The sequence below is a fragment of the Pecten maximus genome, chromosome 4 (genome assembly GCF_902652985.1).
Source record: "Pecten maximus chromosome 4, xPecMax1.1, whole genome shotgun sequence".
Taxonomy (NCBI): Eukaryota; Metazoa; Mollusca; class Bivalvia; order Pectinida; family Pectinidae; genus Pecten; species Pecten maximus.
Genome location: NC_047018.1, coordinates 33,773,638 through 33,791,209, shown reverse-complemented (window position 1 = coordinate 33,791,209; position 17,572 = coordinate 33,773,638). Strand labels below are relative to the sequence as shown.

At 33.3% G+C, this 17,572-nt stretch overlaps 2 protein-coding genes across 2 annotated transcripts in view; both read left to right on the top strand.

Annotated features, from left to right (window-relative positions):
- The first annotated feature begins 2,511 nt into the window (after window positions 1-2,511).
- On the top strand, window positions 2,512-7,575 carry LOC117325898 (galactose-3-O-sulfotransferase 3-like). Its single transcript, XM_033882402.1, has 2 exons — window positions 2,512-2,769; window positions 6,117-7,575. Exons 1-2 carry the CDS (start codon window positions 2,756-2,758, stop codon window positions 7,348-7,350), a joined length of 1,248 nt encoding a protein of 415 aa, XP_033738293.1. The 5' UTR covers window positions 2,512-2,755; the 3' UTR covers window positions 7,351-7,575.
- A 3,937-nt stretch (window positions 7,576-11,512) lies between these two features.
- LOC117325897 overlaps window positions 11,513-17,572 on the top strand; it is a 29,662-nt gene continuing 23,602 nt past the window's right edge. The window contains exon 1 of the mRNA XM_033882401.1: window positions 11,513-12,036. Within this exon, the coding sequence (XP_033738292.1) occupies window positions 11,655-12,036 (382 nt within the window). The 5' untranslated portion in view covers window positions 11,513-11,654. The remainder of the gene's footprint in view (window positions 12,037-17,572) is intronic.

The following is a 17,572-nucleotide window of genomic DNA, read 5'->3' as shown; positions in this document are numbered from 1 at the left end:
TTCTAACACAACTGACTCTTGAAAAGGATTCATTTTATTAAAGACACGTCTCAAAACAAAATTTCAGCATTTTTTCATTGAATCTATAATCGATAAATTGTCCTTGGTGTTTGAAACAATGAGGAAAATATTTTAGTTTGAAAGTTCATGAGCGACTGTTTTTGATGTGACGAAGCCGTGACGTCACTTGGCGCGATAATGGAGGCTTCGTTGTACAAATGTCTATTCGCTGTCGTACAGAACCATTGTACGGCGCCTTTTCACTGCTTTGTGTTTATCCTCGTCCTCGCGGGAGTTTATGGAGATGTGAAATGTTCCACCGTCAATATTCCCACTGAACATCGTGTTCAGACTGCCGTGAAAAGCGACTTTGGATGCCGATTTGTTGGCAGTGTTGTTTGTTTTGACATTACACGTGTTTGTCGACGACAGTGTCAGCATGTTATTCTGAGTAACCGTTGAAGGCAAGTTGTAACAAACTACATTGCCGTTTTTCATGAGGATTTTATTAAATAATGTTATTATTTGTTTATTTGAAAAGAATCTAGACTAGATATGTCTCATCGGACAACGCAACCGCAATTTTCTATCGGAGTTGAAATATGTTACTAGGGGTCATAAAATAGATGTTTGCCAGGCCTAATTTAACATCTTATAGTATAAATATAATTAAAAAACTTAGGATGTTTACATCTTGGATTTTATCTTTGATTGTACAATATGTTAATAGACCTATTTGTCGTTCAGTTGATTTTTTTTCAAAGTTTACAAGCACTAGTCGCCATTTTTACGAGTCGTAGTAAAAAGAAGTAGGGCGTTCCCACGCGTATGAATACAGTTCTCACGGAACCAGCCAATCAGCGTAGCGAAAGGTGTTATTACACTAGTGTCATAAAGAAAATTTATGTGATGGGTTTATGACACCGTATATAACGGTAGTCATATGATAAAATTTTATAGGGAACACAATCTATCTACGTTATAGACACCCAGAAGAGGTTAGCGCTGGTTTCGTTATATGTACAGTGTATATTATTTCTGATATTAACTTTGTGGACATAGCCCTATGTTTTGTGTGTATGGTCTTCCAGACATACCTCAAAAAGAAGTTCCATTGCAAATAACGAGTCTACCCGAAGTACGTGCAATAGAAGTCTGGAAAAAATCAGTTAGCTTTGGTTATTGCTTGGAAAATCAAACTTCACGATCGAAATTACAGAAATACTTGACTTCGAAATTATGGTATTTTTCAATGAATATTATTCCTGTTTATGTACAAAATAGAGGTACATGTATAGTGTAGCACACGGCTTGTCGCGGGTTTATACTGCATTAGACCTAGTATTGGCAAACTTGATTTTGTTTGTCTGCGGAAATTCCCGCTTATCAAAATCACAATCTGAAAATTAGACTGGCTAAACCGCGTATCGAACAAGGGAATATTATCTTTTCTACTAGGTGTGACATATTAATAACATCCATAACAAGAGCTGTTGTCGAACAGCATAGCTCGTCTCGCAAATGTTTGTCAATAAATAATCAAAATATATTAATTGATGCGGTTTCGCAAATTTGCAGTAATAATATCTATATTGTTTACTTGATTACATTGTGAACTGTGTATTCATGCAATTTTCAGAACCATACCAATTTACATATACATGTATATGTAAATTATTTATTGACAAACATTCAAACAAAACAAAAATACATAAATAAATAAATAAATAGATAAATAAATGAAAAAAAAAAAAACAGATTAAAAAAAAAAAATCCAATTCTTTTTTTAGTTTTACTCCAGAAAGGCATAGTCTTACTCCAGAGAGGCTCTATTGCCAAATAACACTCTAATACAACTATAAAGTGATATATTAATACCTTTCAACACGTGCACCAAATACTCAACGCAGAAATATTCCAAAAAGTCCAAAAATTAAAAAAAAAACAAAAAAAAAACGTTTTTTTTTTCAAAACAATCTTTTAGTTTGATTCCGGCAAGGGAAAGTTTAACCCTCACAGTGACCATATTACCATAAATTACTATGCATTTCAACTCTTGCACCAAAAACTTTACATTTGAAAAGCCAACGCCGACGCCGGGGTGACAACATAAGCTCTCCCTTATCTTCTAAGAGAGACGAGCTAAAAATCTGCTAAAGTCTTCATGAAGCTGCATTTTGAAGTCTTGTACTATGCATTCTCCGTCGACAGTTTACATTCATCACAAAATTATTGATAATAACAATGCGATATTTTCTGGGATATTAAATCCAATCCCACAAATGCAACTAAACGTTATTAAAAAAATGTTTGCTTACACTCATATCGGGGTTGAAAGGTTTTTAAATGATATCAATATACACTGCACATCTTTTAAAGATGTGCAAATACGGGTTTTAGGTCCGTCAGCATAAGTTGTTTATGCATTTTTCATTCTGTGTAATTGACAAAGACAGTGTCATCCATAAGGCACTAATCTGGTCGAATCCTTCTGTTACCTTTCCTATTGATTTGATGAAAAGAAAATCGTTCAAATATAAACAATACCACAGCATAAACTATCCAATCGACTATAACCAATAAACGGACCATTCACATACTGTCTCAGTAACACATGGGGTCTAACGTGTAAATAGTTTTCTATTAGAAACCACATTTCACCTGCTTTGAAGATGACCCTGCTAAATGTGAAAGGAATTTAACTTTTACAATCCGTACACGTGTAATGTATTAAACATCGAACAGGACAGGAGCAATGAAAACATTACGGTAAGTAAGATAAGTTTACTAGTTAAATCATTTGTTAAAAAAAAAATAATAGAAAAAAAATAAAATGAAAATGAAAATAGAAAAAAATCTAAGTGTTTAAGCAGTTTCAATTGGTAATTTATTTCAAAAATTCATAGTAAGTAGATGTGTACTGTATTGGAACAATCAAATCATAATGAAACAAAATTGAACTTTTTAAGTACGAATGCAACAAAAAAAAAAAAAAAAAAAGATATCTTTACACAAATATGCACAAGAAATATATCTATATTTAGTTCCTATACGTATACCATACAGATATCTCTATATTAAATAATTATACTTACTTTGAATGTAAAAGGGAATACATGTATAACTCGTACAATCTGATACAAAATATATTCATATTAAGTACATATTTTTATACACAAAAATGTAAGTCTATTCTAATACTTACATACAATATATGCAAGATTTGTTCTTATGCTTACACGAAAAACTTACACGAAATATATCTATTTTAATTACAAATACGTACACAAAATATATCTATACTTACAAAAAATATATCTTTACTTAGAACGTATACTTACACAAAATAAATCTATTCTCAGAACGTATACTTAATTATTACAAAATATATCTATACTTAGAACGAGTACTTACACAAAATGTATCTAGTACACAAAATACATGTAAAGTTATTACATACTGATATGCTTACAAAAATATGTTGTTATCTACTACGTATTCTTACACAAATATGTTTCTTTACTTTCAAGAAGTACGTTTACTTACACTAAGGGTTCTATGTAAGTATAGTATATTTTAGTAAGTATTCCAACATAATAGTCATGTGGGGTACAAATAAAAATAAACTGTAGTGACACAAATGTATTTATATGATTAACTTAATGTTCATCTGATAGACCAACGTGGCGAATAACCTGTGGCTAACAACTTAAAACATTCATTTACATGTCCCGCCTAATGTAAGTGATAGTTACTGTCATGCCTGGTTGAACCTAAAATTGAACTTCAATCAGAGAATACTAATTATTCTTTATTTGACAGTCTGTCGTGTATTTAAAATGTCTTTGCGTGAAGAGTTGGTACATTTCAGACCTCATATTGATCCTGTAGCTTGCTGGGGTGAAGGGCCAAGTTTGTGCAAATATATGACCTTGACCTCCATTCAAAGTAACAGGGGTCAAAAAGGCTAAATTATTAAAACGACTTCTCAATAACCAAGAGGCCCAGAGAATCGATATTGGGCCTGAAGCGTGCTTGGATGAAGGGCTTCCAAGATTGTTCAAATGAATGACCTTGACCGACATTCAAAGTCACAAGAGTCAAATAGGCTGAACTACTAAAAAACGATACATACTAAGTTATTTTAAAAATTCACTCATTTTTTTTTTTTTAATTATGTAGTCCGGTCATGATTAAAATGAAATACAGAGTGTCATCATATTCCTGCCATGGAAAAGACTAATTTTATTAGTTAACCGTCGCTTAATTGTGGCTTCCATTCATGTACATATATTTACATGTGAACAAGAGAAACACTGGTCAGTCATCAGTCACGGTGCGGCGAACTTACACTTGATCATGTTTGCTGAAAATCACCCGTGCATACCCGATACTACTTGAATCAGCAGTGAATAAAAGAAAATCTGAGAACAGGTAAACGTTCTTTGTTTCACACCGGATTACAATTTACATCTCATGTTGGTAAGACAATTGGGGAACTCGATAAGTCCCGAGTGGTCCGATTGCAACTGTATTGAGAATTCCGAACGGAATTTTTCGATTTTACAAAAGACGAAAAGGAATCATTTAGGGCGAATTTAAAACGGGGCGAATATGTTATATATTCCAAAGACTTCTTCCCTATAACCAAGGGGCCCAGGGAGTTGATATTGGGTCTGTACATACTGGGATAAAGGGCTACTAAATTTGTTTAAATGAATGACCTAACCTTTCATTCAAGGCCACATGGATCAAATAAGCTAAGTCTTTAAACAATGATTTATCGATAGCCAAGAGACTATCAGACCTGATATTAGGCTAAAAGTATACTGGAATGAAAGACTAGAAGATTTATTAGCGTGTATAAACCCACATGAAGCCTTCTCTGATTTTAGAATAAAGTGGTAATCAATTTTAAGTTAGTATCTGCAGAAATGAAACTAAATCAACTTAAAAGTTGCTGTTGAATCAAGTGAGCGATAAAGGCCCCATGGACCTCTTGTTGTGCATTTGGTTGGTAAGGTTTTCCATGCTTACTCAACCCAAGGGCGTATGCTTCCCATATTATATACAGAAGATCAACGTAGTTATTGTATATTGTATTTATTTTACTCGATTGACTTGTTGTTTATGTTTGTTGCGAATGTGCTTCCATACAAAGGACCTCAAAATAATGACGGAAATGCATTCTTTGAGAAAAAAAATTGTTCTAATCAGTCGCTATTCTCCGAGAGCATTTAAAATGAATTTGAAGTTTATTCACGTTATCAACAGTTTTTGTGTTTACCTCTAATGCAATAAAACCAGCAATAAAAATCGCCGAAAAAGATTCTCTTGTCGGACAGTCATTAGATTTTGTAAAATGATCATTAATATTTGCAACGGGTGGGGAGAAGGCAACAGTTTCCAACACCATGGCTCGTGAAATTCACGTACTGCCTGGACGTAGGCAATCGATTCCTAATGAACAAAAGACACGATGCACGCGCGAACAACGTAGTCGGATCAAAAATTTCAACTAATGAAAAGGCCGGAATGTCACATACATTGTCTACAAAATGATCTGGATTAAGTGGAATAACATACAGCGTATTGTGGAAGAATATCCCATAACAAAGCAAAACATGTCTATATTTAGATACAGATGTAACTTATAAGTCTTTGCTTACACATATGGGTAAAAATAAAAGTACTGATATAAAAATATGTGTGATTAACGTAATTTGCATCTTGTAGACCTCACTGGCAAGTACGGTAACATATATAGTTGCACGATTAAACTTCCATTTACATGTCACGTTTAACCTAAGTAATATGATAATGGTAATGCGCTTCACTGTTACATTGAAACGCAATCGTTGTGTTGTCGACATTGTAAAGTTTCCCTTGCTTTCGAATTCCGGATAAGCCATCGTCCAATAGTGTCTGTTTGAAATATCATTTTAGTATTTACCTAATGACATTTTCTAATTTACCCAATGTCATTTCATTATATATCAAATGTCATTTTATTGTTTACCCAATATCATTTTATTATTTACCGGATGCCATTTTATTATTTACTTAATGTCATGTTTCCCAATGCCAATTTCCTGTAATTTTCTCTTTTTTGACAGATTCTACGCATGCGCTGGTTTGGCTGTATTGTCGGTCTGCATCTTTTCAGTCATATTCTACATCCATCCTAACACTATTCGTTCTTTGACACGACACGGAGAAGCAATCCTGAGAGGGAACTCCGTCTACAAGAAATCCCTGTCAAATGCCATATTCGACAGGTATGATGCACGAGAAACAAAAAGCTTTACCACATCATCTTATTCTCATTCAAGCAATCAGAGCCTGTCGTTAACAACAAAAGAACGTCGTCATATAGCCTTCCTGAAGGTGCATAAGGCTGCAAGTTCAACAGCTCAGAATATCTTTTTGCGGTTTGCCCAGTCACGAGACCTCCTGGTAGTGTTACCGTTAGTCCCGAAGTTCTTTTATCCGAATGTCATCAGCGTTTCTACTTCAGTGACAAAACAAAACATTCTTCCTGTTCCGGAGGGCAGGTTCTATGAGATCCTATGCTGCCACGTTATATACAACAGAGATGCATTCGCTCGTATCATGCCTGCTGATACAGTCAACATAGGTATTGTACGAGACCCTTTTGAACACTTTATATCTACTTTGAATTACATGCGACCACATGAGGTGTTTAAGATAAATACTTCAGACCCTGTTTCGGTCTTCCTTCAGAATCCAACGAATTACGTCAAACGAACCAGTCAGGGTTTTGCCAATAACAGGATGGCCATTGAATTCGACTTTCCTGCAGAACTGTTTGAAACACGAGACAAAGGTGGTATAGAGCGTTATCTGCACAAGTTGGAAAGTGAATTTCAGCTAGTTCTGATTGTAGAGTTGTTCGACGAGTCTTTAGTTCTAATGCGCAGACTTCTCAACTGGGAAATGAAGGATATCCTATATGTGAAACTCAATTCCAGAAGACAATTGTTTGATAGAATAAATTTTAAGCCCGGAGATGTACAATTATATAAAAGATGGGGCGAGATAGATTATGCCCTTTATGACTTCTTTTACCGACGGCTACAGGCCCAAATTCAGGAGCAAGGGCCAACATTTCACGAGGAACTGTTGTATTTCCGACGTTTACGTCAGGACATGCAGATATACTGTGAGAAGAAACCATTGTCAAATGTCCCATACCATGTAACTGCGTCTTCCTGGAGTGATGCTTTTGAAATCACTAAGGAAGATTGTTCGTATATGAGGAAAGGAGAGATACCTTTTATAAGAGAAATAAGAATGCAGCAGTACGGATTTTACAATGACACATTTTAGTTTTTTGTAAACTCTTGTAAACGATCGTTTATCTATCGGCGATTGTAAATTGTCGTTAAATTAAACATCTTGATTTTAACATAATCTAATGCGTTGAAAGGGCATTATTATTATCTTTTTTTTTTTTTTTTTGCCAAGCGTAAGTCAAATTATATAAGCTGCATTATCATATGGGTATAAATCATCAAGGACATCATATTGAATAAATGATGCTGCATAGTCTTACTAATACTTTTTTTTGTACACAAAACATACCTATATTCTGACTTCATTGTATGCACGCCCTGTGATTTGAATGTAGTACGTATATGTTTATTTAACAGTAAAAGCAAAGGTTTTTCTATATTTTGTTCTAGATATGGTGACTTTGATATATGTACTAGGTGTGTGTATCTGTGTTTCCCAGGTGATGTGCTGGATAAATCCTTTTTGATTTTGCGGCGATCTTTCAGAAAAATATAGAAAAAGACTGAATCCTGCTTCTGTATCAATGGAGACATCATTACATGCAATTTTGTCTGAACAGTAAAAGATTGCCAGTAAAGTGATCATTTGTTAAAATTCAGGGAAAGGATATATTTGTTTGCTAAAACCAAGATACATTATCTTAAGCTTGTTAAAATAACTCATCAGGACCAGAGTTTTATTATATCATTGTGTTAAGTCATGCCAAAATATCTAGCAATCTCATGAAACACTAAATTTATAATGAACGTTTTTTACGGTACAGTCAAATTTACACGAGAAGAGGCATATTGACCAACTTGACCTTTTCTTTATATCCATATATCTTAAGCTAAGATGTAGATGGCATTTATACTTAGGAGAGTATTGTTACCACGCTATTTGTAATAGCAGTATTTTGATATTCGAACAAGGTTGAAACGTGTACAAAGGTAAGATTATATTTCCATTTAGTGTCGATTTATTAAGACAAAATACTTTAAGTTTATTTTATGACAAATTGCTGAGTTATTAACAATTGCATGACGGCTGGGGCATGCGCAGAAAACAGGTACATGAGCTTTACAGCCTTCGCCTATCTTATTATTAAAATATAACTTGAATTATTGGGAAATCAATCAATATGGACTTTGAAACAGTTTCAAAGCCTCACAAGAAATCTTGCATGGTTGATAAATTTCAATGCATGAAAGCAACCCTGCCATATTTTAATTAATTTATTCTATGCTAGTATTGATGTTGATGATCATTTCTTTCGTGCCGTCTTCAAAATGCAATACAAAACATTAGTAATATTCATGCTGCATCACTTTTGGTGCAGTAGTTCCTATTGCTTTTTATTACTAACCTGTATTGTTATTCATCGCAAATCCACTATTATCTAAGAATTACATATTACACTTCAAAGTCAGAAATCATTCATATTTTGCTTACTCCAATATAAGGGCGACAAAAATAAATCCGGATTGATCTTGGCAGACCTATTTCTGTTACAACATACAAACCAATAGTTATGTAAAAAAAATATAATAGTGTAATTATGATAAATTCTGTTACAGTTACATGTAAGTCCATGTTAAAACCGTGATTGACTGGACTATAATACCAAGTACTATGCATTTAAGTTGATATTTATTTTCTGATCTCTTACTATAAAAACAAATCATAAATACTAAGTGTGATTACATTCCAAATCATGATAATTATACAAATGTATTTCCTCAACAAACACGGATAATACAGATTTTTGAATGAAAGTTATATCAGAAATTTAAATCTTGTCACTTTGAAATATCTACAGAACGCATCGCTGAGCAGGTCAGTTTAGGGTTTCAGATTGATATTATGTTTTGAGTTCATGGCGTGTCAAAATTAATGTTTTACAGCACCAGATAGATATGGCTGTACCCCTTCCCAGACCCTACCCCAGCTATCTAACATGTTTGTGTATTATACCTCTTCCTCTGGTCCTGACTTACATTTGATGTAGATACCAGTCAAAACGTGATATGCAGGTATATCGCTTGCCAATGATGAGATGTTGTTGTTGTTTTTTTAATCTCGATTTCTCTGCAACGAAAGTCGCTATGACATTCGCATTTTCTCCACTTTTAATTTTGCAAATCATTCGGGGTTATACATGTACGTGATGCATGCTATCGACAAACATTGCAGGTTTTTATGTAAGCTATGTTACCAATTCTAGCAAGTATTTATGGTACCAAGTTCGAGTATTCTGTATAATAAAAACGGTTACGACACAAGTGTACGTAGTTAGGTAAGAAAATTAAACACCCTCATATTAATGGTGTTTTGAGGTCTTATTTTGGATACGTCTATAGAGTGCACGCACACAGCAGGAATCTGGTGGCTATATGCTGAATAATTTTCCAGTGTGGTCACTGTCCAACTTCAATAAATTGAAGATACAGTAGTTGAGAAGAGACTACAGTAGTATACAGAAAAGCGGTGCGCAAAATTCAATTATATGCATACATGTAATCTTAAGATTTTTGTTGTTTTTTTTTTCTCAATAAAATTATCTGAATTTGATGATGAGTCGATTATAGTAAAACCTTGCATGCTGAAAATTATTGGTTCATATTCATAATATTTTCAGTAATTTCCGTTGACGTTAAACTAGAGAAATTAAAATCAAAAGTTATTTACAACATAAAATGTTTGCATCGCCATTTTGACAATACTTTAGTAACTGAGTGAATTAAGTAACACGGTACCAAGAGAAGTTTGGTTTTGTGACTAATTTTGATTCCTTTTAACATGTTCACCTGTAAATTTTGTGAAGAAACTCTAGATATTTCTTTTGCAATACACAGAATTTCATTAAAACCCATCCATGAATGAAGACGGATTAAAAGTTGAAAATACAAATAATTTATACTTTATAGCAAAAATAAACATTGCAAATTTGATTTTATCTCAGACTGCGGTACACTATGGCAATTCGTTTGCGTTTTTACTTAATGAATTCATATATCTAGATATCTCTATTAATTTAATGATTAGAGATATCTGTATTTAAGATAGATACATACATGTATGTCAAAAATAAAAAATAAATCATTTATTTAATTAGACATCTGTTTCGATAGAATATCTATATATATATATATATATATATATATATTAAAGATACATATATATCTCCATTTTCAATAGAGATATCTGAATTAAATTGGTAAAACTACCAACGGCTTGACATAATTCATTAGAGGTATTTCCTATTTTATTCCGATATCTCAATCTATCTATCAAATAGAGATACATATGACTATATTTTAAATAGAGGTACATTTCTCTCGTACATTGTATTTAAAATAAAGACATAATTAATTAAATTAAATACTGTATTTTTAAGAAAATAGAGATATCTCTATTCAAAACATAGATATTTCTATTATAGAAAGATATAAATACTGGTCAAATTTAAATACAAATATCTGTATTTTTTTTTTAATAAATAGAGATATTTCTATGTTTCAATAAAAATATTTTTGCCGCCAAGCATGGTGTAAGTGTAAGTGGGGCAAACAAACAAACAAACAAACTAGAAAAAAAAACTGTTCCCACAACGGGCAACTTCAGCACAAAGAAGAAACAAATAAGCAGCACTCTCTATCAGTATCTGTGATATCCGCACCAAATACAAACGGTTTCAAAAATATACTAGATAAATTTTTGAGAAACTAAGATAGAGTTTATGATTTAAGAGCCGATCGAGCTCTCGATCTAAACTGTTTAAATTTTGATTAAGCGCATATATTTCCCAGTCAACAATATTGCACATCTTAGATAATTTTATGTTTTATATGCATTGCTTGATTCGAGTCCCGTGAAGAAGATCATTCTTTTTTTTATTAATCTATACAAGAAATAAACTTGACATAAAATCTTGCCATAGCTAGTATATTCTTCAAATAAATCTTGAAGAAATGCCACCCTGAGGAACCAATAGAATAGATTATAATAACTTTTTGTTTTACGTGTAAATTTGTATTAACACGATAATGGTTTACGTGGCATTTACTCGTAAAACATTATTTTAACGCGTTCCGGAGAGTAATGTAGTGCAAATGACTTTAATTAAATTAGCGAGCACACAACATACAGAATCTAAATCGAAAGTAGCTATAACTATATATAGCTAACGTTATTGCGCCTGCGCAGATCTTGCAAGTCGCACTTCCGACAGGGTCTTGCAGCATGTACAGCATCGGACAGCATCTATGAATAGAAACCCATGTAATGAAAAAGATTGAATGACAACTCTGGCATTTCCTCGAACTTCATCAGTTTGATTTCCTGCGCACGCCTTAAAAATGGCGACGACACAGGAGTCAGTTAGCCTGCAGAACTTCAAGGGATCTGAAGAGGAGGAAACCGCCAAACATTTTTTGGAGATAATCACCACAGAAACTGAATCTCCAGTACCTTCTTTCCTTAACCTGGTTATACACAACAGTAATGCTTTAGCAGGAAAATCATTCAGCGATGCATGGGTCCATCTTCAACTAAGTCATGAAATTGAGAAAACATTGGACAAGAAATATAGTAGATATCCGAAAGTTGGACTGATTTACATTAAAGACATTATAAATGTATCTGTTCTTGAAGAATTTAAGAAGGGTGGAGTAGATGTCGTCGAGAATTACCCTGATGATTGCCGGCTGCCATTTTTGACTTTGTTGGAGTTTCTGCGTGGTAGGAACATTTATTTTCAATCCAATACCATCCAACTTTTTGATGTTTTTACTCTTTTAGAATGCTACAGAATTATTGTAAGGCAAATTTAAATGTAACATTGCAGGCATATTTGGTATAGTCTGAACGGTGATAAGTATCTATCTACGATAGCTCAGTTGTAGGCCTATGATATAAGACTTTGAAGGTTCATATTGTGATTTTTTCATTTATAATCAGATATTACTGTAACAGGCCACCTTTTAATTGTAGATACTGTACACAGTTGTATGGTCGCCTTCTAGCTTCCGGCTAGGGGGAATTTCCCTTTAGCTCAGTCGGTAGAGCGGCGGACCAGTAAGCCGAGGGTCGCGGGTTCGATCCCGGCTGGCTGCACACTACTACTCCTTGAACTTTTACATTACCATTTTTGTTATTTGATAAACCTCAACATCTTATTGATTGATTGTTGCAAAAAACGCGGAGTAAATCAGGTCGATAATTCAAATACACATACACTTTGTCAGTGAGAAATGAATGATTCTAGCAAAATGCATACCAGGGGTATTTTATGTGTGGAAGCAACTATACTTACAGTTGAGTGTAAGCTGAACTTTACACCTAGTGCACTATACATTTAAACTAGTAGTGCACTACATTTAAACTGCAGGTAAACTAGTAGTGCACTACATCCTAAGAGGTGATGAACAGCAAAACCCCCCATACAGGTAATGGGCAGTACCAAAGGCTGCCTGTGATTTTTACCTGTACTGTATATGTAAGGCTATATGGCAGTAATATTCAAAGAGTTATTAAAAAGGTTATAGAAGTTTAGTTTGATGATATATTTCAACCTTTCTGTTCTTGTTAATTATACACTGTAACTAAGTTAAGACAGATTTATTCCATAAATCCTTTAACTAAGTTAAATTGATCAAGCCAAGTTTCATTTATCTTTTGGTACTTTATATTGTGTATTGATTAATCAGTTATATATTTCACATGTTTAATTCCAGTAATTTTGTTTCCATCACATGAAAGTATATAATAACACATTTAAAAAAAAATTATCGTCACTTGAACATTTTCAATTTGATACATTTAATTTATATTGTAGTTTAATTTCAGATTAAATTAAGCTATTCAAAATTTCATTTTTGATGTGATATTATGGTTATTAAAACCTAATTCAGCCCATAATATATACACCCAATGCTTAAAGTCAGAAACTTGAACACATAAAGAAATTAATTAAACATTGATTTAACAATTAAAGAAAGAGCTTCTTTGAATGTACTGGTAATTAAGTGATCATAACAGTTCAACATTTCAAATTTTTTAGTTTATAAGAGGTACATTGTTTTATATGTTACTTGTTATACACCTTCCGTCTTCCTCTACTGAAAAAGTTGAAATTTCTGTACATGCACCCGTGTGCAGGTATTTAATACTTTGAAGATTTAACATATTGGATCTGATTCCAGGTATAGGTATCAGTTACGGGTAACACAGAATGAGATAATGGCCTGAGGGAACAATTAAGGTCGTTTTTGTTATGAAATACACGTACATATACTGTACTGGCAAACTTGGGGAGGGGGAGGGCAACAGTTTTAAACTTATATAACACACATACATGTTCATGTATCTGGAGCCGTATTTGTCATACAACACTGGAATTATACAACACTTGTATTTGTAATTCCATAATTTTCTTCTATAAAGAATGAAGTGTAGTGAGGGGCGATAACTCATTAGAGTTATCGTTCCTTACGGAACGTAATGATAATACGAGCTAATTCGCCTATTTTGCCGGATATAATAGCGATTTGAGGACAGAAAAATTGGCACATACAATTCGGTTGATACTTTGAGCCATTGTAAAACTCGGCTCGAACTAGGTCTGGGTGTATCTGGTATCTCTGTGGAAAATCGTTTTTGTGAGATATTTTGGGTCAAACATGTCAAAATCGACATTTTGACCGAGAGGTTCTGTTTAAATCGCCCTCAAAATTCAGAAAAAAATCCAGGGATATATACAATGGTCATACAAAGAGATAAATGTTTCCTGAATAAAACAGTCTGTTTAGTTTTTCGATATCTTTAGCAGAACGGCCACAATATTGTTTTGAAAATGGCCTATTTTTTCGACCTTCTCAGTATTTTTCCACTCGACTGGGGTAATTACCTATAAATAGCTATAGGCTGCCTGTTTTGATGACGCTAGACCGGGCGTTTCCTTTCCGTTCAGCACAGTTGGAACAGATGGACCAGATCGGTATACAGAGTTATCAGCATTAAAATCATTGTGGATCAACTGGTTTTATATTTGTTTTGCGCGAATCATATTGATGATGTCTTTTTAAGTCTGTATTAACATCAACAGGTCCGTTAAGATTGATGTATGAAGTTTATACGTAATTGAAACTATTAACAAATTTGGTTCTGTCGGCTTCTCCGCATATATAAAGGAAAACTATAGAATAACGCCATCCGGAACTCATCGGGTATTGTCCCTGAAATGATTCCCTGGGGAGTTCCGGATAAAATAACACCGGGGACTTCACGCCGCTTACTCGTTCAACTCAAGGCTTAAACTGCAGTCAAAGTGAGTTATATTACATTTTACTGCCAGGACCAGAACTTTTTAATATTATATCATATTAAAGGTGACATTGGAGGTTATAGCTGTTCTACTATGACCAAATTGGTTGCTTGACATGATCAGTAATGGGTATTCATCGTCAACCCAGACCAGCGTTCAGTTCTTTTCGATAACAAATTATCTAAACTCGCGTAAGCTTGTAAATGTCATACGTGTTCATTCACGTTTTAGAGACGGTCGACGTTTAAATATGTAATATTTATTTTCTGTATTGTTTGTTTGTTTAATGAAATTACTGTTTCGTTAGGCCTAGTTAATTGATATATCAGCTTACAATGACACGAACTTTCAAGGAACTACTGTACATGTACTTCAGTACACACTAGCAGTATATTGATCAATTTGTTTTCAATTTAACAGTTTTTTTTCTCAAATTTTTAATGAATTATTTATATTCAAATGCTTTAAATTTTGAAATAAAAGTCTCTGACCTGCCCTTTATTGAAATGGTTCTTAGGACAGTGACAAATTATATCATCTTTTGTATTGATAAGTGAATGAAGTAAATTTTCAAATATATTTCCCTCAAATACCATACAACATATTTTAACCTTACACTTTCATGCATCGAAGAAAATAATATGCATGAAAGCTTTCCTGACAAATTTAAGCTAACATTGTCAATTATTATGTCGCATTAAGTAAAATTCAGTTACTTTGGGTGTAGAAAGATGGTGTGTAATTTTTTTTAACTTTTGAAATTAAATTAATTTCAGGTTATTACAAAAAAGTAAAAGATGGAAAATTATTTGACAAAATCAAAGAGTTACCAGGTTTTAGCTATCACAATTTTACTAGTCAACTTTGAAATTTCATCAATTAGTAAATTTTTAAATATCTATAAGTTGTTTTATTATAAATTCCATATCAAAATATTTCAACCCTTTGCTTACATACATGTGCAAAAGAAAGCCATGTGCGTGAAACCGGTTCTGACAATTTTACTAAAATTAGCTAAGATTATGTCAATTGTTCTGTTGCATTAAGTTAAATTAACTAATTTAGGGTTTGGAACCTTCTTTTTATTTTCATCTTTTGAATTTAAATCAATATCAACATATTAAAAAAGGTATTATAAAAAATTACTTGATAAAATTAAAGAATTGCCAATATTTTATTATTATTCTATAAAATAGTTTTTCTTCAAAATGTGGGTCCTCCTAAATACATGAACGGACCTGAATCTGGACCTGAATGGGTTTTAAAGGTGTTTATTGATTATAAATGTGTTATTTCTCAGTGTTTTATGCAAGAATGGGTGTTATTACATGTCGAAACACCATTTTCATTCGAAAAAACAAATTTGAATGATGTTTTTTAAAGCTCGATAAATGAGTCACTAATCCAACGACAAACACAGCGGATCAGAATGGGATCGAGTGGACCTATAAACTGTGTATAGTTTCACTGCAGACATACTCCCACTTTTTTGGCCAGGACACTAAAGGACACAGTCCGCCTGGCAACTATAATATCTTTAATATTTTTGTTCATTAAAATGATATCAGACAACTATTCCAGTGGCAGAGGAATTAGTTGAATTTATTTATTTATTTTTATTTTTTTTTACTGTTTTTACATTTTAAAATGTTTTAGCTTATACATTTTATACGTAGCTATTACGTAATTATTTAAATAAGCTGGGTACATTAGCCCTCACATATCAATAAATTACTTTTTATAAGTATTAGACAGCTAACAAATTTTCCTCCTCCATTTCATGTTAAATCCTTTGTTTTTTATTAAATTTCTACTGCCGCTTTTTTCTGCATTTTTTCTTATATACTTTTGATATGCATACACTAGTATAAGATAAAAACCCGCATACACTATAGGGACACCCCGGACCATCTATACCTCCAGCCAAGCCCGGCAAAAGGACAAAGTACTGTACCTTACGGAAGCAGTGACGTCCTCGACTGTCAGGTGTAACTGATGGCCTTAGACCAGGGGTACAAAACAGACACATTATTTATCGCCCCTATTTGAACACCAACATACGACAATAATCTCACTCTTGAACACACATATATATCTACCGATATTTTTTGTAAAAATAATGTAATAAATATATATAAAGATAAATTTCTAATATAATTATATAGTAAGCCTCTTGGCTCCCTTCGGTCGCCCTCCCACGACAAAAACTATAACGTGGGATAATTTTACACCACCATAGAGCGACTGGCGTACATGGGCTTGTCCACAACGCCGCCCCCCCCCCCCCCATACTAGTGCTTTACTGTTAATCTGGTATATAATAATTCATCATTTTTAATACTTATTGTTACTAGATATTTTTCCTATATTTTCAAAAAATAATTTTACTAAGTAATTGTGTAGTGCTAATAGTGTTGTTAGTTTTTTTCATGATGGCCACCCTAGTGTTTGGCAATTCTCAGATTAGGTATTTTTACCAACATTTTGAAAATGGCAATGAATGTGACATGCATGTTATTTCCAAAAGTGGATTAACATTTGAAAAGGCAGGAATCAGCTGAAGAACTTGGTAACAAATTACAAAATTTTGGTCCTCCACTTGGGTTATGATGAATTGGCTAAAAGGGAAACTGATGAAGAAGTTCTTTCAAAGTACCAAACTCTTGTAGAAAATGTCTGTTTTTTTCAGTCGATAGGTATTCATTAGTGCTTTAAATAATAAATAGGTTTTCATCTGCAGCCCACCTTGTGCGTATAAATGCTCTGATGTAAATCATTAATCATTAACATTTCAAATGGCCAAGAGTTCTACATTTTTTTCAAAAGTTTTATTATTTGTTGAATACTCACACGGACATGTCTAGACTCCCATTCAGGCCCAACCGATCCCGTTCAGGTCGACCATGTTTGTTGGTTCGATTAGCGACTCGTTTACATAACTTTATTAAAATA